At 40.7% G+C, this 24,947-nt stretch overlaps 3 protein-coding genes and 1 non-coding gene across 4 annotated transcripts; 3 read left to right on the top strand and 1 right to left on the bottom strand.

Moving 5' to 3' along the window:
- Positions 1 to 158: 158 nt before the first annotated feature.
- Positions 159 to 2,159, top strand: srp9 (signal recognition particle 9). The gene is made up of 3 exons (XM_036550470.1): positions 159 to 344; positions 1,136 to 1,204; positions 1,565 to 2,159. Exons 1-3 carry the CDS (start codon positions 273 to 275, stop codon positions 1,682 to 1,684), a joined length of 261 nt encoding a protein of 86 aa, XP_036406363.1. The 5' UTR covers positions 159 to 272; the 3' UTR covers positions 1,685 to 2,159.
- Positions 2,160 to 5,138: 2,979 nt separating this feature from the next.
- On the top strand, positions 5,139 to 13,890 carry ephx1 (epoxide hydrolase 1, microsomal (xenobiotic)). Its single transcript, XM_036549920.1, has 9 exons — positions 5,139 to 5,175; positions 7,486 to 7,679; positions 8,003 to 8,183; positions 8,942 to 9,160; positions 10,317 to 10,446; positions 10,986 to 11,200; positions 11,320 to 11,428; positions 12,333 to 12,455; positions 12,756 to 13,890. The coding sequence occupies exons 2-9, from the start codon at positions 7,497 to 7,499 to the stop codon at positions 12,964 to 12,966; spliced, it is 1,371 nt and encodes a 456-aa protein (XP_036405813.1). The 5' UTR covers positions 5,139 to 5,175; positions 7,486 to 7,496; the 3' UTR covers positions 12,967 to 13,890.
- A 1,815-nt stretch (positions 13,891 to 15,705) lies between these two features.
- LOC118792414 (transcription factor 24-like) lies at positions 15,706 to 17,018 on the top strand. Its single transcript, XM_036550256.1, has 3 exons — positions 15,706 to 15,834; positions 16,433 to 16,714; positions 16,869 to 17,018. The coding sequence occupies exons 1-3, from the start codon at positions 15,706 to 15,708 to the stop codon at positions 17,016 to 17,018; spliced, it is 561 nt and encodes a 186-aa protein (XP_036406149.1).
- Positions 17,019 to 23,281: 6,263 nt separating this feature from the next.
- LOC118792777 lies at positions 23,282 to 23,409 on the bottom strand. The gene has a single exon (XR_005005631.1). It is a non-coding gene; the product is annotated as a U6atac minor spliceosomal RNA (small nuclear RNA).
- Positions 23,410 to 24,947: the final 1,538 nt, after the last annotated feature.

Raw genomic sequence — 24,947 nt, forward strand, 5'->3', positions numbered from 1 at the left:
TTGGAAACTGATCTTAGATCTGCGGCTAAGGGCAGAGAGGACCTGCAGTGTTGGCGTCGGTCTGGAGGCATTGCATAATCCCAGTGCATCGAGCAATATCGAGCACTCTGATTGGTGCATTCGGATTTGTCCAATCGCCAAAGAGATTTTAGAAGAACTCCCATCCATCTTTTCTCCACTGATAGTGCTGATGTGGTTTTGCAAAACGGACCGAAAGGCTGCTTCGATCCGATTTTCTCATTTTGTGACTTTTACTATTTAAATAGTTAGCCATGCCTTATTATCAAGCATGGGAAGAGTTCTCTAGAGCGGCGGAAAAGTTGTATTTAACAGATCCAATGAAGGTACGAATATCTTAAGAAGAAAACTAGCTTGTTAGCTATCTATGTGCTAGACTTGAATGTGTTAGGCTAATAGCTACCAAGCTAACACAGCATGCTGGAAAGCTAGGTATCTTATCTATTCACCTTATTTGCAAAATTGTAACGCCAGCACAGAAAGTCAGCTAACGTTCCTTGACGACCACGCCTGCTGGCGTGTCCTAGTTATATTCACAAAGGTGGCTAGTTGTTGGCTAAGAGTTTGCTAGTGAGCTTGCTTTCTGGATAAAACGTAATCGATGTGAAATTCTGGTAGTAGCTGGCTAATGCGTGTTTGCTGTTCTTGTCCAGTCTTGAAGCGACTGTTTTAGTATTTTCTAGTTTCTAATGAGTAACAGTTACTATATTTTTAGTTAATAGAACTTACCAAACCCCGTAATGGCCTATGTAGCTTGCTCCTCGGTGTTTAGCTTGTTAGCTAGCACCGAGGTACTCAACAGTTCACACATTTGTGTTGTAACCGGTGAACTAAATGGTTTTTGGTGGTATAATGAACCACTTGCAGCACGTTGTTTTTTTTTTCAGATTGAATGTATACTACAATTGTCTTATGATTAAAAATCAGACTTTGCTTGAATTTCGGCTTGCTGTCGTCTGTGAATGATCCATTGCAGCCCTTGTCTTGTTTGGGGATAAATGCCCTTAAACGTATTATTTCACGAAAGGACAAGACCTTTTATGTAATTTGACATCGATGACGATGCAAACTGAGAGCAGTATCTGAATGTTTGCTTCTTTATAAATGTTTCTCGTAGGTCAGAGTTGTTCTCAAGTATCGACATTGTGATGGCAACCTTTGCATGAAAGTTACCGATGATGCAGTGGTGAGTATGTGATTTGTGTTATGTATTATAGGCGATCATGTGATCATGTCGGCGTGTCAGTTTAAGTCTGTCGAGATTTCATACGAATGAGGACTTATCTGGTACTGCATGCAATGCAACATCAAGGTTTTGACCAATTTACATAAACCACAGTGGTGTTTGCCTTTAATTTTGAAAAACTAAAAGTATACTATCCAAATCTGTATGAAGTGTCCAGATATGTGCAAAATGCTCAATCATACCACACTGAGCTAGCCACTGACAACAAACAAAATGCAATAGGTCTTTCAAGTACAAATTGTTTTGTCCTATATAGGTGTCATGCCTTATTCATTGATTATTATGAACCATGTTTCTCAGTGTTTGCAGTATAAGACGGACCAGGCTCAAGACGTGAAGAAGATAGAGAAATTACATGGCAAGTTAATGAGATTCATGGTGTCTAAGGAATCTCGTAGCGTTGCCATGGAGACAGACTGACACCTCTGTCGTGTTGATGAACTCTGAACCTGGACAGTGGTGTGCCCTTCGCACACAAGTGAGGATGAGGAAGGAGCATAGGAAAACCTCTGGAAGATCATGACAATGATGAAGATGGTGTGTGAAGGTTGGGGAGGGGTGGAAGGGAGGGGGAGCAAATTATATGAAAAAGTGAATGGAAAGCAAGATTGAAATGATCTGCTTGTGCTTCCTGTAGAAGGCTAGTTATTTATTTTAAAGACAGACTAAAACTGAATGGGATGACAGTTTGTTTATTGATGATGCAGGGTTTTCTTTTGCTGTTTTGGTCTTTTTTTATTATTTGTCAAGGAGAAATATTCATCATGGTCATTTCCTAAGAACACAAATGAAGCAGGATCTTCTGAATTTCTCTCCAAAACATTTTCCCAGTTGAGCCTTAATTCTGTTTAAACCAATTATCCAGATGGACATAATGTGTTCAATAAATGTTTATTTACACCAGTGTATGTTCATTATTTCACATTATGGGTATGTGAGATCATTTTTCTCAGGATTTTACTGCTTTCTATATGTTATATAGCATACATAAATAATTAATACAGATGCATGGTCTTCACACAAACTCTGAATTCAATCTGTGCTAACAACCAGTTATCACATGACCATAATTGTGGGCTGTTTGGTTTCTTCTGAATGCTGAAATTGGTTTAAAATGATTACTGCATAGGTGCTTTGGCAACTTTGGCACATCATTTGAGAAACAAGGAACATGGTGCAAAAAATTTCACAAAGGCTTTTTTTTTTTGGCTTACCACTCAAAAACATGAGAGCAAACATGGCCTTTGCAAATTATGTATATTTAATAACATTTGATCTAATCAAAAACAGCATTTCATTCTGTATAAGAGCACTCACAAGATTGGTGATCAGTCAGTGGATGGTTGAACCTACAGAGCCATTCATCATGGGAATGCTGTTACAGAACCAAGAGAAGCTGTTAGTATCCCAGATCAGTGCCACTTCTTGCATTTTAGAATCACTTAATAGTGTCCAGAGTTATGCAATTTTTTGCCACAGGATTGAATGCATTTCTTGGTCCAGAAATGGCCTTCAGTGTAATTTAATAGAGAAACCCTCACAGCATTGAGCTATTGAGCAATTGTTTGTGTTTTGGTATTGTAATTAAGCTTTTTCATGTACCGGTTGAATGGTAAGAGTCTTGCTGTGTGTAGGTGTTCATTAGTACACTCGGGTTGCACGCCCTAACCTATATGAGGGCTGCAAATGCTATTATAAGTTACCCATCAGTGTCCTAATATGAAAAAAACTTATTTTGTAGTAATAGTGTAAAAACAGTGTCACCCTTTTGATTGTGTAGGTACGTTGCTATGGAGCAGCTTCATGTGCATGAGTGGCCACTTGACAAGTGGACTGGTCATTTCAACACTCTTTCAACACTATTTCAGTAGGCTAATGCTATATTTTAAACAAATTTTAGTCAGTCACCTTTCAGTATTTCTACATGTAATATCATTTGTGGCAGTCTGTTGTAGTGGTTGAGAAGCTGATTCTGTGACTCAAGATTGCAGTTTTGGATTCTGAGTGGGGTGCTACTGCTACTGTACCCTTGAGCAAGGTATGTACCCTAAATTGCTGAAGTAGCTATCTAGCTGCATGATTAATGGTGTTAAAAAACTCAGGATAGGTGAGTGGCACTGAATAAAGATCTCTACTAATCAAAGAAAAAAGCTTATTTGCTTTTACATTTTGATCTTCAATTTGTATCTTTTATTACATTGGTAATTAAACCTCACTGTTCCAGGGCTGTTAAGCCATCTGTATCAAGGCACTATTAGGCTACAAGAGTTCACCATTCAAAGTATGTTCTATTGGTAGTCAAACATATCAAATAATTATTCAGAAAAATTAAAAGATATTGTGGTTAATTCATAAGAGGGACACTGGGGAGACTGACTTTTTTTCAGCTGTAGTGCAAACATAAATTGTTGTAGATATTAGATTTAATGAGATAAAACGCATGTAACTGTCTGGCCAAAGCAGTTAATGTGACTGTCACTGCAGCCATTCAGAATTAAATATGATAACTGATCTCTGAGAAGAGTGCAATAGTCCTCTAAAAAAGCATGGTAAAAATTCATCAGATTCTGGTACAAAGGAGAGCCTGAAGGCTCACAAATGTGACACGTGACAGGTTCCATGACATTTTAATGTATGCTTTTTGACAGGAAATGATAGATTCCAATTGTGGGCTCTTTGCCGAGGCAGCTCTATAGAATTACTTCATTGATTCTTCTTCACAGAAGAAAGTGAAATAATAGAATATAGTGAAACGATAGAAATTACAGTTGCAACTAAAAATAAAGTGTGGTATAAGTATAGTATAAAGTATTTTTTTTATGTTTGCAACTACATGTAGCTTACGATGTGGATACTCTGTAAGAGATATCAGTTTTGCTAGCACATGTGCATGTGCATTCCACATTGTCAAATGCATCTCCATGCTCTCCGCAGGCTGCTTACAGCAGACAAACAGCTGCTGTGTCTGTCCTGTGATGCACTGCTCTCTCCATGTAGACTCTCAAAGCCCCAGCGGGGCACAAGGTAAACAAGACCTTGTCCTCCACCACCACTCATGGTGAAAAGCAGAAGGGACACAGGTTGACAGACTGACTAATATGAACTGGTGATCTTAGGGAAAGAGGCATTGGCCATGTCTTATGTTTGTGCCACAGTCTGCAACAGTCCTCATCAATTTAGAGCCTTTACAATTCACCAGTTAAGAGCTGTTAATGACTTTGCCGTGTCTGACAGTTCTCCTATATGAACATAAGGTCCACTGAGGCAGCACAGGGCAATGATACTTCTGTCTGACCCAGAACCATGACTGGGATATTTGTCATCTATAGGAGTGCAGCTTGTTGAAAGTGCTCGCTCTGAAAGGTCTGTGCTACAGATTCTGAAAGCCACAGAGCTAAAAACAAGGCAATCTCAGCTCTCAGAGCCCCTGGTGCCAGGAGACTGGACTGGTGGCTTTGAGAAAAACTGATGTGTTGCCACCCTATATAAATAAGATACAGGCTATTTGCAAGAGGGGCAATGACTTAACTTTATGATCCATATATTTAATTAAATACATATATTATCTATACATATTAATATGTAATTTGTAATATAGCCTAAATAAACATTGATATATAACCAGTATATAGATTACGTTTGCGAACCCAGCTGTTTTCACACATGAATTCAGTGTCAAATATCATCACTGCCCTCGAAATGCAAGTTTTTTTTTTTCACTTGCTGATCCTAGTTTTCTGACATACAGTACATCTAACTTAATTTTTTTCCTCCTGGAATCTGCACGTTTCCCTCCTCCCGACAAACACGAAAACTACACTTCCCATAAAGCAATGACGTCCATTTCATTACATTAGAAACTCCCAGAGAGCGCCGTCGCCACTGTACAGTTTACAGCTGCAACACAACAGGTAGGGCCAGGCGGCTTTTCACTACTCATGCATTGTCACAAAACGGTCGAAACTTCGAGATTGATGATTACACACAATTGTTTATTATTCCTCTGTAATGTTTTTTGAATATTAGCTACATTTCCTAGTATTTCTATAGGCTGTGTCAACATCATTACCTATACCAGATAATCAAAGCGTCCGACATCTAGCAAGTTACAGCAAATAACCTTTTTATGCTATGCAAAAACCCTGCACCTAGTTTACACACAAAGTGTAACGTTACAGTTGAAAACATTGCGGAAACACCTTGCAAGTTTCTGATGAAATGACACTCTGGAACAATTAAAATGGCAAATACAGTGTGATCATTGAAGTGAAACATTTTAGGGCAGATTATAGTGTTGATATACAGTTTTGATTCACCTATGTTCGCTTGCCTACTTGCATGACTGTCTACTCCGTAAATGCAGCGAAGTTAAAGTTTGCTTCCTATCGATTCAAATAACTGACATTCCGACACATGCCACAGTTAATGCCACATTAAACGAATTCGATAGACTAATACAGCATGCACGTATTGTACTACGATCACACCGTCGTAATGGTTTATCAGTGATTCTTGTAATGAAATGTTTAGCGTGTCTCCCAGCGTTTAAATGGAAAACGCTATTTTTGGTTATGTGCTTCACATTGCAACATAAACCCACTGGTTGTAAGCCACTATTTGTGGGTATTATTTTGGTTGAAGCAAACTTCAACATTCATGTAACGCAAGTTAGCTGACACTATCATTGCTGCAAGTAGTACTGGTTTTGTACTTTGACGAGTGTCATGGGTCCTGAGCATCGTACCTCTCGTTGAATTTGCTTATCCTGGTATTTAAATATGGTAATGTATCTGCTTTTGTTTGTATATTGCTTTCTTCGGTTTTGAACAGGTGTTTAACTTTTTCTAACCAAGTGAATAAAGCTTGGTTTTAGTTTGCCATTCGCTCAGCATTATCTAGTGCAAGTACCGTTTCAGCAGAATATATTGCAGGCTTGTTTTGGTTGTCACCCTTCTTTGCATTCAACAAAGCGTGAACAACAGTGCTTTTTTAAAATAATGCTTTATTTATACACAAAAGCAGCAAGGCTGCAATTGCCTTCTGCAGTTTGCCACTGTAGTAAGCCCCCAAAATAGGATCTATTGGTTTCAGTTTAGGTTTGATTGACAGACCTTTGAACAGTATGGGAATATTAAAGTTCAATATTGTTGGACAGTTCAGACTTGAATTTATGAATGATTTATTAACATTTTAATTCTTTATTTTTGATTTGGTCCATGTGGTTACATTTCTAATGTAAATATGCAAGTCTCTCCAATTATGTATATTTAGAATTTTGTAGTATATGCACACTAATAAAAAACAAAATTGTCAGTTAATTTTAAATAAGAAAAAAACTGAAAACAGACATAGCCACAATAGTCAAGGGCATAAACTTTACAAAGTGACTTTGAAATATCAATGTGTAGCATTTACAGTTATAATAATGGAAAGTTAATTTTTGATTCAAACAAATAAGAGCTACAGTTTAGTGAATTACAATCAGGCTGAGTGTATTTGCTTAAATATTCTTCATTTGGAGTGGTTCTTGCAATGGTATTTGAGGCCAGATGGAATAAAGCTTTGTCATGCATCTTGGCCTAAACAAGCTGTGACTGTAGGGCCTTGTCCACTCATTCTTTAACTAATCCTTTTCCAGTTCTGGAATGTTGAGCAACAATGATAGTACTATGTTCTGTTTTCACATTTCCTACAAAACTCCAGCCAATTAAGGCTCAATTCCTCCATCTGTTCTGAGAAACTTGTGCTATTTGATGACCAAAACTTCATGCAAAGTGTCCTGTTAGCATCGAATTTCTCTCTGCTTTGGCCAATATCTTTCGATTATTGTGGGGATATCCTGTATGGTTTATCATTACTTTCTCTACATTTTAACATTGCAGGAATGAAACATGACACATGAAAAAATATGTAGTTTTCACTGTCATGAATTATGCTTTGACTGTGCATTGTGCGTTACTAAAGGATGCATTTTTATTTGTATTTGTGGATATATTTGGATAAATATTTGAACTTTATGCATATTTATATTGCATTGAAAATGTAAACATGTTTTTAATATGATTTTTACCATGCATGGTCTCTTCCTCACTAGCTAACTGGCATTTGAGGAATAATCAGTCAATTACATGTCACAAAGGTTTGATTTCAGTATCATTATGCAAGTCCAGCACCACAAGAACTTGCATCTGTACGAACATCTTTTTTCTGGTCCTCCACAGGGTTGGGTACCATGATTGTGGAGGTGCTTGTGGCTGCGGTCCTGGGGGCTGTGATCTATTTCCTCCTGCTGAAGCGCAGGCAGGAGGTCCTGAAGACAGAGGATGGCTGGTGGGGTGTGGGGCTGCCCCCAGAGACCGAGGAGGACGACAGCATTCGCCCCTTCAAAGTGGAGATGTCGAAAGAGGAGATTGAGGTGAGGGTTGGGCTGGGGGCCCTGCGGTGTGAGATTTTGGGTTAATGAAGCTTCAGGCTTTGCAAGAGCTCCCACACAGGCAATCCTGTGTTTCTGCCTCATGGGTAAGATTAGCTGTAAATCCATTTGCAGGGTTGTGGCTTTTTTTAAAGAGACGTTTTTCTTGCAGTGGAAATTAACTCAAAACACAGTATAGAATCATTTACATCATCAGTTATTTACAAAAAACACATTAACGGATGAAATATGAAGTGAAGCAATGGCCTTATAGATTGTATTGTGACAGTGATTTCTGGTGATTTTACCTTGATTTTTGATGTCAGGATCTGTACAGAAGAATAGACCAGACACGGTCCTTCCCCTCCCTGGAAGACAGCCAGTTTAACTACGGTTTCAACTCCAACTATCTGCAAAGAGTGGTGTCATATTGGAGGAATGAGTTTGACTGGAAGAAACAGGTGGACAAACTGAACAAATACCCACATTTTAAAACTAAAATCGAAGGTAATAGATTTCATGGTAATTCACTGTAGATAGCAATACATTAGAAAGTTCTACCAGTTCAACCAACCAATTACAGAAGAGAATTAGAGTAATACAACCAAACTGTTTGTGGGGAAACACTTGATGTGTTTGAATTTCCTGCCCAAGTGCTTTATGTTTTTGAAGTCCATGGTTGCATGATTTCATCTCAGAAGTCTAATCTCTCCCATGAACAGTTGCATGAATTTTGACAACCACATTCTGTTTTCAGCGGTTCCCAAAAAAAGGCCTAAAGGACAGGGTTTCAGATGCTCCTAGGCTAGCACTTTTTCCAGATTTGTGGCCTAGCCAGCATTTTCACATGGAGCTTTTACACAATTATTCTCCTCCCTTCCCACAGAACAATATCTTCAAGTTAAAAGCCAAGGACATCATAGAGGCTCCTGATAATTTTTTAAGGACACGTTCCCTATTATTTGTGCTTTTACAGTTCTCTTTCAGCTTATATCCATGCCTGTCTTTTATGCATTCTTGCATTTTCTCTACACAATGGATAACCAAATAAGTTGCTCACTACCTTAACCTCAACTTATCACTTGCAGTACCCATAACACTAATTTGATATTTGTGCAATTTTTTTCTATAAGTCTCAGTCCTGCTCTGTATTTTTCAATTTTTCATACAGGTGGCTATCCGCCCACCCACCAAGGACTGCCTCATAGTCAATATTTCCTGCCTGGCAGGGCATCCTGGTTCACATTCCCTCTTGTTTCCATCAGGAATCGATGTGCACTTCATCCATGTGCGTCCTCGGAACCTTCCAGAAGGGACCAGCGCCGTCCCTCTGCTGATGGTGCACGGCTGGCCGGGCTCCTTCTACGAGTTCTATGGGATGCTGCCCCTGCTAACTGAGCCCACTGACCCGGATGACATCGCATTTGAGGTCATCTGCCCCTCAATCCCAGGCTACGGCTTCTCAGAAGCCCCACACAAGAGAGGTGAGGGGAGGGGAGGGGAGGGGAGGGGAAGACTGTGTCTCTGGGGTTCTCATGCCACACTCAGGGTGTAGCTTTGTCTGCAGAGTGTTTTTGCATTCCTCCTTTTGCACTCCCTTAAACCCAAGCATCAGTGATCGCCACTTTCATGCATGTAACTTTATTTATACTTAGTTCAATATGTTGTAAAGTTGCATTTTTGCAATATACATGATGCGTGTATGAAACTACATGTGATACTAGCAAATTTCTGTGTGTTTTACAATACAGCTACTAGGGTATTGTGTAATTTCATTTATTATAAATGTATTTCTTTTACTTTTCAATCATTGTTGTACTATATGTTAATTTGTTTTTTTATAAGGGCTGACCCATTTAAGATAATTGTTGAGCGCTATGGTGTCAGTGGATGTAGTATCACACAGCAATGAGGCAGTCACATAATGGTGTGATTATCAGCAGGGTTCCCACAGTCCTTGAAAATTCTTTCAAGTGGTCAGTTACCCCCTGGCATCCCCTTGTAAAAGTCCTAGCAAAATACGCAGTATAAATAAATACATATATTATTATGTTTTTAATAGTGGGATACATCCATAATTCTTGCTAACTCACTACACTGATGTAATTTACTATCTAATGAAAATCAGTATGCTGATACACAGACCATTGATTGATTCTCCATATATACTACATAAGAAGTTGACCGACACACCACCAGTCAGACTTCTGACCCGATCAAGCTGGGTCTCTGGACTTCTGTTATTTCTGGTACAAACTGATGAATGAAAGAATCTGAATCTGTGTCAGAGTGTTCCACTAATCTTCCTTCCACTCAGGATTCCTGTACCAATCCACTACATGTGTCTACACAAACACAGTATATTTTTAAAACAATGTGTCTCAATGTATTTCTCTCCACAATTCCATCTTCATGGCAATTTATCCATTGCATAAATGACTGTAACCCCTACATTTATCCTTAAAATGTTATTGAAATGTATTTTGAAAATATAAATCCAATTTTAGTGGGAACCCTTGACCAGTCTCTCTTATTTAAGTGGGATCATATTTACCAGGGGTCATTGTCACAGTGAGTGCATAAGAGAGTTGTTTTTATATTTAACATCCATTATAACAAGCCTGTGCTCTGATTGGTCAGGTTTCGACTCTGTGTGTGCCGCCCGAGTGTTCCATAAACTGATGAGGAGGCTGGGTTTCACGCAGTTCTATGCCCATGGCGGGGACTGGGGCTGGCTCATCACCACCAATATGGCCCAGCTGGAACCCAAGTAAGGAACCTATCAGAACCAGAACCCTGTGTCAGACCTGAGTCATTATAGCGGGCAATTCAGTACACAGCCAAAGCAGCTTGCCTCAGTATGATTCAATGACTAATTTTAAGGCTGTGGTATCGAAAATAAATCAAAATTGCAGTGAATCAAAACAGAAGTGTTGAGCATATCCATTATCGCCACAGTAGTGTAATTCAAATAACAGCAAAGTTTTACTTTATTAGCAACGTTAAGTTTACTTTATTTTTTTAAATATTTAAATATTACATTTTTATATGCTGAAGACAAAAGTAGTGACTGTTGGGCTGAAGGAGATAAATTAAAATCATCTTTTTTACTTATTCACATTTTATGTGTTGTTTACCTAATATATAAATAGAGTATGAAGATATTTGGTACTTTACAGTTGTATTTTCATTCAGTTTCTCAATACTTTTTTTTAAATGAAGGAGCTCCAAGACCAAATGGATGGCACAAACACAAGTTTTGCTTTTGTGTAAAGAAAGATGAATCTGACCTCTGTCTGTTAACCCCAGAACAGTCAAAGGGCTCCATGTCAACTTTGCTCCCCCCTCCAAGCCCGGCTTACCCATGATGCTGTCGATACTTTTGGGCCGGCGTTTCCCCAAGCTGTTCGGCTTCACGGACCACGACCTGAAGCGCCTGTTCCCCTACATGGAGAAGGTGGTGGTGGAGTCACTGCTGGAGACAGGATACATGCACATCCAGGCAACAAAGCCTGACACCGCAGGTGAGAAAACCAGCCAATCCCATCGAAAGAGATGGAGTTACTGCCAAGAACAAGGAAGGAGGTACATGGGGCACAATACCCTAAGGCTGCGTGTGTGGGTTTGTGTGCGCCCCCTATAGGCCGCGGGTTGAATGACTCTCCTGTTGGCCTGGCTGCTTATATCCTGGAGAAGTTCTCTACCTGGACCGACCCTGAGTTCAGGAACCTGGAAGATGGAGGCCTGGAGAGGTAGCTCATCTGGAACCATATAAATTCTGTGTTTTGGCCCTCTGCTTAGAATGTATTTTATATGTTAATTCCAATTTAATTCTGAATTATATTTGGACTGTGGTGCAGATGTAAACTGTTTAAAATATGTTTAAGAATGTTTAGAAATTAACTCATGAATTATGTCTAAGTTTTAAGGCTATTTAATGTTAACTGCCTTTTGGTTTAGTGGATAGGTCTGACAAAATTTGTGTAATAAAACCTTGGTGTTTACAAGTACTGATTTGATCTCAACAATTGTGTATGCCATTGATTGAGTACCTGATTTACATATGTTCTTGTAGCTGAAGTGCTTTAAGATAATTATAACCATGTGATATGCAAAGGTCTGTCTCTAGAAGTGTTTATACCCTGACTAGGTGGTGTATACGCAAGTGAATTGTACGCATAGTGAGTGACTTTCTTTTTCTGTGAAATAAGTTGATCACTTAATCAAGTAAATTATTGTGCAGCGGCTTCCATAGCAGTAATCATTAAAGAGCGCTTGCAAATAACAACATGTGAATTCAGTAAATTAGAGACAATTATAATTGTTAGGTACCACCATCTTTTTTGACAGAACACAAGGACACAATCAAGATAAGTGACAGAAAGCACAGCGAGAGCTTGGATCTGACTGAAGTCCAGAACAACTGCATTACAGAACAAACACAAATTTAAATATGAAACAACACAAAAATGTTGCACTCAGCTTTAAGCCAAACTATAAGCCATTCACAGGCCGAGGCTTCTTGATGGATGGTATTTAGTTTATGCTGCTCTAGTCAGCTTAATTTGTTCCTTTACTCTTGCAGATTGTGTTAGGTACTTATATTGCTTGCCTGTCAGTTTCAGTCAGTTTTTCAATTATCAATTGTATTCACAGGAATTTTTCCCTTGATGATCTTCTGACCAACGTGATGATTTACTGGACCACAGGATCTATCATCTCATCAATGCGCTTCTACAAGGAGAACTTTGGCAAAGGCTTGAATCAGAAACATGCGCAGTGAGTATAAAAATACAGCAGTAACTGATACACAACAGTCCACGATGACCACAATGATGCATGAATTCAACAATAAACAAATAGACCACACATGCTAATTATACATTAGTGTGTGATGATGATTAAAAAGTCAAGTTTATTGCAGTAATTAATGTCGTTATTTATACTTCAGTAGTGCAGTAGATAGACGCATTTTGGGCTGTGACTGGCAGCTGTTAGGACAGTGAAATGAATTAAAAAACTATTAGGAGACTGCCTTTCTTGGGCACACCAGGTAACGTCAAGTCCCCTTCCCCCCAGGATTCCAGTGTATGTGCCTACGGGATTCGCCTCGTTCCCCAATGAGCTGATGCACTCGCCCAAGCTGTGGGTGAAGCAGAAGTACCGCCGGCTGAAGTCTCACAGCCCCATGGCCCGAGGGGGGCACTTCGCCGCCATGGAGGAGCCCCAGCTGATGGCCACGGACATCCAGAGCTTCATCAAAATGCTGGAGAAGAGGAAGAAGAAGTGATCCCTTCCTGCTCTCAAATGAAGCTGTTCCACAGATATTCTACTGTGACCAGATAATCTGTGGCTGTACATACAGTATTAGAGCTCAGCCCTTGCATGCAATTTACACTGAATACTCATGTCCAACACATTCTCCAGTTTATACACATCCAGCTGTACACTGTCTGTCAGTTCACTGTACACACATCCAACACACATACTCACCCACTTGGCTACACACACCCACTCAGCTATGCACACCCAACCAGCAATACACACTCACTCACACACACGCTCAGCTACGCACACTCACTTAGCTATACACACCCACTCAATTACGTACACCCACCCAGCAATACACACCCACTCACGTAGACACACCTAACCACCTATATGAGCATATCTGGATTACTGCACACGCAAACCTAGCTATGTATATGCACCGAGATCACAGCACACACAAACCCATCTATATACATACACTCAGATCACTGTACACATAAACCTAGCTATACACACAAACACAGATCCATTGTACACATAAACCCAGCTATGCACACACCCAAATCGCTGCACACATGAGTCCAGAGCAAAGGCCCTTTGTAGAAGCTGTTGTTTCCCTCTTAAGGCCTCCTAATGCCTAGCTGGAGGAGGAGCGTGAGGTAGATCAGTTGGCAGTTTCTGCAAGTGAGGACATTCTCATACATTATCCTTGTTTTTCTTATGCTGTGTATTGACCGAATGAAGAATGGACCAATTGAAATACTAGGGTAGTAGAGTCATAGCTGTGGGTTTTTAATCACCCTCAGATTTTAAATGCGTAGGAATTTGTAGAAAAAAGCTGCATCACATGATGAGTGATGCCAGATAACATTTTCATTTTTTGAGAAGTAGTTACTCTGGATTGGAGAGTGAAAATTCATTTTTATGTAGTTTTTGGGTTATCTGATAATCCCTTCCAGTCATCATCCTTTCAAATCTGCATTGCAGTGGTTATTAATATTTAACATATATTTGTATTCCTTATTTCAGTTTATATCTGAAATCTAGATTATGACAGAAGTGTTCAGGAAAATAAAAGATCAATAAATATTTTAACTTTAACTACCCTCTTGAAGCACTTGTCCTTTTTTCTTATTTTTTTCTTGAATTGCTTTTCATTATATTAACTATAGCCTCAGATTAGATGATGTGTCTGGCCAACCAAGGAAAATAATATTAAGTTACAGTATTGGTGTATCATTCTATAGCCTTCTGCCATGTGGCCTCAGCTAAGTGGGTCTGGATCTGGTTCTTACACGGATGGGAAAAATACAGGTTGCAGTTGGAAGTGATGTTGGTGGGCCAGTAGGGGGCAGTTCTCCATCTGGACATATTTTTTACAAACAATGTCCCAGGGGACACTGTGCTGTAGGAGACAATGTGGTTCAAATGAGACCTTACACCAAGGTCCCGACTATGTGTGGACTTTAATGATTCTATGGCACTTGTGGGAACAGAACAGAGGGTTCCCCAATGCCATGGCCAAATTAATTAAACATACCTCCCTCTGTTCCTCACCTGCTGTGAGTGATACTGTGTCAGGATATAACTGTCGATTTTAGATTTGAAAGAATATAGACCAAGTGTTTTTTAAAGGAACAACATACCACATTTTAGTATGTTTTTGGTGAGGCTGATTTTTTTCAAAGTACACTGTAGTAATTTGTGCTTTGCTTTTGGATATGTGGCCAGTGTCTTGCCCAGTATTCCAGCCTGCAGCCTTGGGATTGAAAAGTTTCGTTGCTGCTTTCCATATGTCATGTCCTATGTATATATTTAATGTATGCAGTTTAATACAGTTTCTTAACATTGTTCATGACGGTAATTATGACCTATTCTGAATTAATATCAGAATGTAGCTCGTCAGACACACTAAACAGGGACCTGTTAACAGTCCTTACCCTCATTAAGCCGACTGTTCCAAGAAGGGATGGGAGGAAGTCTTTGTTGCCATTTAATGATATATACCACTTTCCCTCAGAGAAGATCTAGCACAGGGGGTATGAGATGCTTTTGTTACAACAAAGATCTTTACCACACAATGGGATTAATTACACTGCTACTGCATTAATTAGTGCAGGTGGCCATGTGCTCGTGGGATTTCGCCATTCAGACTGAATCACCTGCATTAATCATAAACATAATAAACATAATAATTGATCCAATAATGTGATGAAGAGCTGGTGCAGAACAAAAAAAATCTGTGGCACCCAAGGAGCATGGTAGTCTCACCTTGCTGGATAGAAATAGACCTGATGCTCTGATACCCCAAGAGCAACGTGACCTTACTCTGCTGTAGAGGGACCTGTGGAGCGGATGTCATGCGCAATGTTTCCCCCCCACACATCCACACGTGGACGTTGAGGTTGAGAAAGGCGCTAGTTCCAGCTGCAGCGGGCCCGGACTTTTTCCCAAGCTCCACGTCCTGCCCCAGGACGCCCCGCTACTCCCCTGAGGCTGCTCCCTTGGCAGCGCACGCCCGGGGGAGGGAGAGAGAGGCGGTGGCGCGGGAGATAAGGGCCGCTTGAAGATCCCCTCATTACCTCACCAGATAAGGCAAGGGAGGGAGAGGCATGGCTGGAAGAGAGCCGGCGTCGCAAGCGCAGGCAAGCAGGCTCAGATCTGACTGCTCCGCAGGGGTGCCGGCCGCTCGGGGCTGACGCCGCCTTCGCACTACCTCCCTCTGGGCTGGTTCTGTTCCTCCGGCCCCACGGTCCCCATGGCTGAGAGTCTGCGGCTCGGCGCCACCTCGATGGACGAGAGCGCGATGGAGAGGGAGAGTCGGCCCAGCGCAACAGGGTTGCAGCTCACCAGCAAGCAGCCCGCATGCAGGGATCCCAAGAAGTGGGTGAGTTAGAGCTTCTCTCCCGGCCATGGACTCGAGCATCAGTTGGGCTGAGAGGTGTGAGGGGCCAAAATGGAGAACCAGAATTTTACACCTGTGGCACTGCGAGATCATCTAGTATATGAATATTACCCTACTTGTGTTACGTTGTTTCAGCTGAGGTGTTGCCCTTCCTTCCAGCATTGTGTTTCTCCATTTTACATGATCACTTTCTAATTTAATATTTACTGTAGTTGTTTAATGATGAAAAACATCACTGTAACATTGTACTGTAATGCAGTTTTTCTTGGGAAGGGATCACTTGTCTACCTGTTTTTTGCCTCTTTTTATCAACAGCTGTAATTCAGCTGTATAGTTTGTTCTTAGCTGCATGGGATAGGAATTTAAATGTTCTCCTAGATTTACCATCATAAATCAGCCTTTGAATTCAACAATTAAAAAAGGCATGATCTTTGTTTACAAAGCACAGTAGTCCAGCGCAATTTTAACACATCTGTACCCAATATTCTGTTCATTTCTTGCAGTAATTTATGGGTAATATATTACCTCAGCTGAGAGGAGCGGAGTATAATAGCCCTCATCTCCTAACCATCTCTCACAGGTGAGGTCTGGTTTGGGGGGACAGGTGAGGCTGATGAGGTCACAGCACTCCCCCGAGAACGCGGCGCGGGAGAGGAGCCGGGTACGAAACCTGCGGCAGGCCTTCCACAGCCTGCAGGCTGCCCTGCCATCAGTGCCCCCGGACACCAAGCTCTCCAAACTGGACGTGCTGGTCCTGGCCACCAACTACATTGCCCACCTCACCCAGACCCTGGACCAGGGCGACGCCCCTGCAGACAGAGCCCCGCCCCACAGGGGAGAGGGGTACCTCCACCCAGTTAAGGTCAGTCGTGGGGTTTATTAATTATGAAGACATTTACTTTTAAAGAGCCCAAGGGCAGAATGTCAGCATTTCATCTTCAGTTTTACTCATTGAATACGTGTGCAGACATTGTGTGAGGAAAGTGGAGGTGACGAAGTCCTGCCTTCTCGTGCAGAAGTGGCCCATGCGCTCCCTGCTGTACTGTGGAAGCGTGGGAGAGCTGCTGTCAGGGGTACCCGCCAAGCACGCGCTCACGGGAGAGGAAGATTCCCACCCACTGACTCCTGACCCTGAAGGCCACACAGACTGGACAAGTCAGAAATGAGAAAGCGTGATGAGAACTGAGTCACAACACATTTGAATAAACGGTGTTGGTTTTTAAAATACCCAACTCTAACAGTAAATAGTATATAAACAGTTCTGCTTCTTGTTGATCCCTACACTGATAGTTAAAAACACTTGACTGCTCATCAGACACAATAGTATAATCACAGATCTGTCTATTTGGTATTTGTATTTAGGTTTCACATGAATAAGTTTTTTAACCTCTTAATTCTGTGATCCAGTTGGTATAACCATGTTTATTTTTGTACATTAAGTAAAAGAATTCAAGTAGAACAGCATGAAAGGTTATTGATTTTGTCCCATTTTGTTTCCATTGTGCTGAAATGGTTTTATGTTGCAATTGTACAGCCGGGGGTGGTTGGGGGATAAGCCAGCGCGTAGATAAACCAGCCGGGGAGAGGTAGTGGTGAGATATTTTGGCAATCCTAAATGCAGCTGCAGATTGCTGCCTCATATCTCTTAAATAACGGACGCTTTTGGGTAAACATACATCTTGCAACATTGGCATGCGGTGCTAATCGTATCTAAGTTGTGATTCTAAAACACTTAAACAGGACCATTTAGGACTCTGATATTCTGTATCAAATTGAATTTGTCCAGTCATTTGAATACTTTGTTTTAACATTTACATCTTGGCGCTCCAAATAAGGTCTTTTATAAAACCTCTGGATGGCGAGTTTTGATGTTGAACTTATGACACAGAAATACACAGCTGATTGAGAAATAAATGTCACTATAAACAACATCCTTGGAATGTAAAAAAAAAATTACACGGGCTTGTGCAAAGTATGAAAAGACGTGCTCAAATTGATGATGACATCAACCCTTTCTTTTAAATTTCATCATTCTCCAACTGTTCTGTCTGTCTCTGAACTGCTTGAAATGGAAAGAACTGAAAGTCTAGACAACCGTCAGACATTGACTGATGTCCATTAAGTAATACTTGACAGACTAAGACTATACTAGCGTTGGTTAACTCAAAGATAGCAAGACTATATACAATATTTATGTTTGAATATTTGATGTAATGGTCAAAGGTCAGTCATAATTCAAGATATAGAGGTATGTAAAATAACATTCGGTTTGACAGACTAGCCCTGAAAAAGTCACTAGAAATGCACTTGTGGACAGGCAGTGAGAAAGACAGCCTCTGTAGCTGTACTGGGTTAAACCACGGGACCTGACGGCTGCAGCTTGAGCAACACAGGCTTCAGTCCATGGGGCACAGTGCAGCGTTCAAGGCTAACTCTATAAATCTGTCTGGCTGCCTGATAACCCCCCTTTTCTCTCATTTTAATGACTAAAATGGGCCTGAGAGAGCACTGCTACTAAGGCAAGGGTTACACAGTGAAAGGCCTAACTGAAAATTGCTTAATTCACAACACATATAACAGGCAGCAAAATCCTACATTGTGCCAACTGAGGTCACCCTCATCCAGAAAGACCTTTAAGTTATGATAGCAACTTTTTTTGAGGGCCAGTTAACACAGCACCTGGTACAGAATATGTTTCAAGCAACTTGGACTGTTTCAAAACTGGAGGCATCTGTGCAAGTTCAGATAAATCTGCTTAACACTTAATCACTTAATATCTTTTTAATGTCATTTGATGTTACTTTCAGACTCACTTGGCTTTTGAAATATTGGTTTCAGTAGAGTCCTTTGATGTCACAGGGAAACAATTTTATCATCTCCTTCAGAGTAGCCAATTATGGCTTTGTTTGCACAGGTATAGTTTTAAAATAATTGATTCAACCATACCACACCTTAGTGATAGAAACATTATGAATATCCTATCAAAGTCAGTGACACCGTGTTGCCAAGTAATCCACTACAAGGATAACATGAGTTAAACTAATGGTGGTTATCAAGCATGTCCACTTAGCTCAAAGCAGGCAACAGTGCAAATATTTTTAGAATAATGTCAAAGCTCAGCTAATGTTCACTTCTGATTTTGAGGCTTGTCAAATCAGCTGAGGTAGGATCAGCTGTTTAAAGTACCGCCAGTTAGCAGTATGCTCTAGTTTTCTTGCTTGATTAGGCTACTGTTGTTCTGCTGACTCCATCACTGGGTGTATATACCAAAGGTTCTGGAGTTGAGTCTTGAGACTCCATGTAGAAAAACAGTGTGATAAGCTCAACATAAATGAATATAGTTTGCATTTGATTTGCACAGAGCTTCAACTTACTAATTTTCACTCCCCAATAGAAGTTTAGTATGTTGAAAGCACATTTGCACAGCTAACCATTTGTTTCAGTTTTATTAAAATATGTTTAAATGTGTTAACTAGTAACAAACATGCTAGCCTTGTTCTTTGTGTCTTTTTTCCTCTTACAAAGACCAGTTACAAAGACCATAGCCAAAATAAGTGAAAATATAGTACAAACTGTTCATTTATGTGATCATCTAGCTTGTTAGATTGAGAAAGATTAACATAATTGGTGTATATTTACTGAAGCAGCTAAGGTTAATTACCTTCCTCAAGTGTACAACAGCAGTACCCCACTGTGAAATAATGTTGACAACCTGCTTTTTACCATCACACCACACTGCTGCACCTCAAATTCTGGTCAAGCAAACTACATGATCATTCAAAGCATGACAATAAATTGCCATGCAATACTGTAGAGGTACTAAAGCCAGTGTCTATTAGGAAACAGATTTATACATGTGTAGAATCTTATTGGGATCTTACTTTCCTAGCCCATTTGCCCGGTGCCCCTGTGATGCTGTCGTTCCCTGGTGTAGTTTACAAAAGGCTGCCATGCGTCTTCTGCCAAAGAGGAAGTGGAGAAGAGAGAAATAGCAGAATTCATTTGCAGACACTTTCTAGGACCCAAATGGATTTTTCTTTTTTTGTTTGGTGAGCGTGCCAGAAACTCCTACTTTCCATCGTTTTGGAAGATAATTAAAATAGTTTCTGTATCTCAGCTCATTATATCCATTGCTTGCTGATTTCTCGCTGAATTTATGTCCCCCCTCCCTCCACGCCTGGCCAGACTGGGAGAAAGAGGAGGTTAGCAGGGCTGAGGGAGGAAGAATCATTCTCAGAGAGAGAACAGATGCATTTCACCTCCACATGAAGTGGCTATCTATTCATTTTAATCCTATCTGATTTTAATCTAAATTTACATTTACATTCACTCATTTGGCAGACGCTTTTATCCAAAGCGACTTACAAGTGAGGCAGAGTACAACACAAGCAAAAAGCCATATAAAGAATCATATAAAGAATATTAGAAGTGCTGCATGACCAGGTTTCAATACTTGGCCAGACAAGAGATACAAGTGCATTAAATCATTAGATGTTTTTTTTAAGGAAAACAAAGTCGAATCCAAAGTGCTTCTTCACACCCTGAGCTAAACTGAGGTCTAAACAGTGCTTAGCAAGTAGGAACTTCAAACTGAGATGGTAATGCAAACATCATTCACAATCCAGGGTTTTGGGGGGAGGGGGGTCAGGGCAATTTTGGCATGCTCAACAGGGAGCTAGTGCATGAGAACAACTTGATCACATCCTCTTCTGCCCTGGCTAAATTCCCAATCATCCTCTTTTAATCTGGCCATCTAATACTATCTCCATTTAATTGGGTACAATTCCTCTAGATTTCCCTCCCTCTCCACCTCATCTCATGTGTGGTGTTCTTCCACTAAATGGCTGCCATCCCAGGTGGCTATTACACGTTGGTGGTAGTTGAGGAGAGTCTCCTTCCTCCCCTTCACTGCTATACACACAAGAGCTTAGAACTCCTTGAAAGGCACTTTATGAATACTATCCATTATCATTATCATCATTTCTCACAGTAAGAATGGAGGAGGGTGGCTATACAGAAATTAGGATTGTAAAGTTAGTCCGACATGATTGGGTGAGCTGAGAGTAGGCAGAAACATTTCAGTGTGGCCAAACAGACCTCTAGCTATCCACAGACGCATGTTCTCACAGCAACAGCACCATCAGACTGGACCACAGCACAGGGTCAGCGGGACAGGGGCTGGTATCCTCAGACACATGACCCAGTGATGTGGAGTCACTGTGACCTGCCAAAACGTGTAGAGCTACAGGATGTGAAGATAACACTTTTCCTTTGGGAGGAGACAGAGACAGACAGTGGAACGGACATGAGTGAGGGGGATGACCATCATCCTCTCCAAAAGCTGGACTGATAGCGCAATGGCGTTACTATACATGGTCTTCTCTAAGTATGAAAAACACCACATTCCAGCATTCCCCTTGGAAGTTGAGGGCAATCGTGAGCAGTAGGCAGACCAGTGGTAGAACCAGATGTTACAAGTTATTCTCACTTTGTGTCACTGCTATGGCACAAGGAAACTAGGCAATACATGTAGTCTTTTCTGAAGTGCAGTGTTATGAGTTGATTGAATGATATTGTCAGCTAATTTAAAAGTGGGAAGAAGCAGCACTGAATCTGGATGACTGCCATTTATTGCTGTTGTAGGTAGCCCTCTGCTGGTCACAGTGAATACCACAAACTGGGAGGGGAAACGGCACTGTGCCATCCATGATTTAGGTGACTAAAATTATTGTTCTTCTTACATTCTGAAGAATAAGACACCAGAGACAATCAAACACTTTTTATTTTTTGAAACGCAGTACTGGAATAACTGCCCTGGGATCACTGGCTTTCCACTTACGATTAATTTATTTTCAGAAGCAGAATGAATATCAACATTTTTTTTTCCAATGGAAAAAACAAAGCACAAAAGTACCCCCTCCCCTCTCTTACAAGATTTTGGTTTTGTTCACAAACTCCAACATTACTCTGTTTCAGGGGAATGAATGTAGTTTTGAACAAGAACCACAGAGCTGCCCAAGGACAGCAAGCATAACAATGTGCTACACAGAACACAGAAACAGACAGAAGGGATGAGATGAAGGCACAGCCAGATCAGTATCGATGGACAAAACCTCCCAAACAGTTATTCTGGAATGCATATGAGGAGGTGGACACACAATGTGGAAGTCCGTCAGTCATATTTTCTCTGATTGTAAACTACCAATAAATATCTGAAAATCTCTTCTTCATAACTGATTTGTCCATTAGGTCAAAACCTTGTTATCATTATGTATGATCCTAACAATATTATTCTCTCTTCTTGAAAACATATTTGCAACCCTTATTCTAGACTGGTGATTTCTTCATCTGCCCCCCATTAACATTGACTTTGCAACCACTAATCGAGGATTAAGCTCCCCTCTCTCCCACAGGAGCAGTGAAACAGGACAAGTGCTATCATAATACGCTCGTATACAGCCAATTATTATTCTTCACCATGCACCACAGGAGAGCTAACACCAATTGGAGGACTGGTGCAATTCTCAATGACATCATCTGATCAACCCACAAGTGCATGACAGTCACAAGAGGGAGCTAATCAGCAGTGCGATGAGGGTCCCCTCATCACCCCGATATAAGCCACCCTACCCCAGAGGAAAAGAGCCGCTGCAGTGGACTCCCACCCATTGTCTGCTAATGACACAGCCTAAGACTGGTTACTTCTTTAGGGGTACAATTCCCATCCTTTCAGACACATTGTCCAACCACATTCAATGCACTTCTAAACATCACATTCCAACGTGCTGCAGTTATGTCTTCGTTTCTTGCTGATCAAATCCTCAGCCCCTATTCCTTTATAATAATATTATTTAATATTAAAATGCCCATATAAAATGTTTCATTTGTGCTTTGATTGAGAATTAGAAACATGCACACACTACACTTTTACACACACATTGCATCACCTAGGTCCACACCAAAAATGATGTGATGGCAACTAGTGTTTATTTACTTATTTATTTTTTTTTAGAATTTTCTTGTCCCCTTTTTCAGCCAATCTGAAATCATCAATCATACGCTGAACTTGCCTCTCCACGACACCCTCAGTGCTCACTCAGATGCACTGAAGTGAGACGAATGCAATCCTCGGACACATTCGCACACACCCAGTGCAGCCATTCTTCACACAACAGGTCCCACAGTGCACTACGGTGGAGGGAACGCTGACTGGAGGACAGGCGCATCTCCCACTGACATCATCTGAGCGACTTGTAGGTGCCTCGCTAGCTGCCAGAGGGTGTCACAGTGGTTATCCTGGCCAAAAAAACCCACCCTGTCCCGGTCAGTATCAGCAAATGACACAGCTCAGTGTCAAACCTGAGTCTGAGTGGCAAGGCTCAGCCTGTACTGTACAAGTGCCTTCACCTATCTAGTTGAGAGCCCCTCAAAAAAAATTTGGTTAGAGATGCCACAGAGTAGGTGGCAATGCCTTATCCATATGTGAGTTAATGTCCACTGGAACCTCTTCCATCTTTGTCAAGGGGAGTGCTAACTTTCTCTCCTTTCATACAACGCGTTTACTTTTATTAAATGGCAGTATTACACTCACACATTTCAAGTCATTTCAGGCAGAAGGAAAAAAAAATGAAGCGGTCCAACCTTCCAGCATTAAATACTTACTCTTTCTGTACGAAAATATAATCTCTACACACCCCTTTGTCACAAGAAGTAATAAAAAAATACTTAAACAACTCACAACTAGGCTGTTGGTATTTTCAGTGTACATATTTTCTTCTCGTTCATTTTTTGGAGAATGTGACAAGACAATGGGATCATGAGCAGAAATGTCCTTTGAGAATGAGAATGAAGCTGACTTGTTTGTGTCGAATATTTCAAAACCAAAAGCACCGACACATATACAGACTTCGGGAACAAATCAAAATAAAGCACTGGAAACACAGAGCCGCTGACATGACACTGGCATCTCCTGGCAACCCCACAGACACACACAGATTATTCCCATGGGACAGGACTAAACGACATAGAAGAACAGCATATCACACTAAGAGAGCAGACAATCCCAGGAAACGTCCACAGTGACCCAAAATTAACACCACTGTATGGCTCGAGTTGATGCTTATAGACAGGAGAAACACACACACTTTGGCCAGATTCCAAAAAGAGAAACTAAAAACAATATTACTCATTTCTAATGCTCTGCCATCTGAGCATAATACTAATATGGCTAAAAAACTAGAATTGCTAGAAAAGAAAGTTGTCTTCAATACAAAAAAGCATGAAACATCTGATAACAGTTAATCGCTGTTTTTGTTATATTTTTTAATCTATGGTTTAATGAACATGTATCAAAATACCTAAAATATTCCATCATAAAAATGAATCACAAATAAGGCAATACTTAATATTACAGAGCTAATAAAAACAATCACTCACCGAGCCTAAATACAATTACAAAAGTACGTTTTTCTCTTACAAGTACATAAATGAAAATAAAATAGCCTTTTTCATAGATCCAGTCCAGATTCTAAAGGCTTTGTCCATTTGGAAATGAACTTCAGGGCTGATGTAGGTAACTCGTCACAGCCTCCTGCAGTTCACCCCGGTCCAGTTCAACAGACCCGCTCTCTCACTGCTTGCCAACAATCACATGACATTTGTCTGCTCATATGATGTGTCTACTACAAATGTTCAGCCGTGACCTTAAATCGTCAAGACTCATTTTTGTGAATAATCTCAGAAGGTGGCATTTCTAAAGGTGCCCTGGTCTGTTGAAATTTCCCTGAAATCTCAACTCCAAACACAAAGGCAATGTACCTCCCCATGTCTAAGCAGCATCTCTTTCTGTCTGTCTCTCTCTCTACACCAAGTACCAATGTCAAACGGAAAAGCTGAGTCACTAGTAAACACAAGAACTAATTTCTGCACTATTGCACTATTGCAGGTCCTCTAGATAGCAGCAAACAGACTCCTACTATGGAAATTTGAAATCTGGTAATGTTCAGATATTTTCTGACATGAAAATGAATGCGCAGAGTGGTGAAAATAAATACATTCAGGACCATGAAGAGGAGGCACTTGATGACACATTGGGT

The sequence above is a fragment of the Megalops cyprinoides genome, chromosome 17 (assembly GCF_013368585.1).
Source record: "Megalops cyprinoides isolate fMegCyp1 chromosome 17, fMegCyp1.pri, whole genome shotgun sequence".
Lineage (NCBI taxonomy): Eukaryota > Metazoa > Chordata > Actinopteri > Elopiformes > Megalopidae > Megalops > Megalops cyprinoides.

Coding starts and splice junctions, on each gene's coding strand:
- srp9 (XM_036550470.1), top strand. CDS start 273: ATGCCTTATTATCAAGCATGGGAAGAGTTCTCTAGAGCGGCGGAAAAG. Junction 345..1,135: donor ATTTAACAGATCCAATGAAG/GTACGAATATCT, acceptor TGTTTCTCGTAG/GTCAGAGTTGTTCTCAAGTA. Junction 1,205..1,564: donor AAGTTACCGATGATGCAGTG/GTGAGTATGTGA, acceptor CATGTTTCTCAG/TGTTTGCAGTATAAGACGGA.
- LOC118792414 (XM_036550256.1), top strand. CDS start 15,706: ATGGCTGAGAGTCTGCGGCTCGGCGCCACCTCGATGGACGAGAGCGCG. Junction 15,835..16,432: donor GCAGGGATCCCAAGAAGTGG/GTGAGTTAGAGC, acceptor CATCTCTCACAG/GTGAGGTCTGGTTTGGGGGG. Junction 16,715..16,868: donor GGTACCTCCACCCAGTTAAG/GTCAGTCGTGGG, acceptor CTTCTCGTGCAG/AAGTGGCCCATGCGCTCCCT.
- ephx1 (XM_036549920.1), top strand. CDS start 7,497: ATGATTGTGGAGGTGCTTGTGGCTGCGGTCCTGGGGGCTGTGATCTAT. Junction 7,680..8,002: donor TGTCGAAAGAGGAGATTGAG/GTGAGGGTTGGG, acceptor TTTTGATGTCAG/GATCTGTACAGAAGAATAGA. Junction 11,201..11,319: donor AACAAAGCCTGACACCGCAG/GTGAGAAAACCA, acceptor CGCCCCCTATAG/GCCGCGGGTTGAATGACTCT.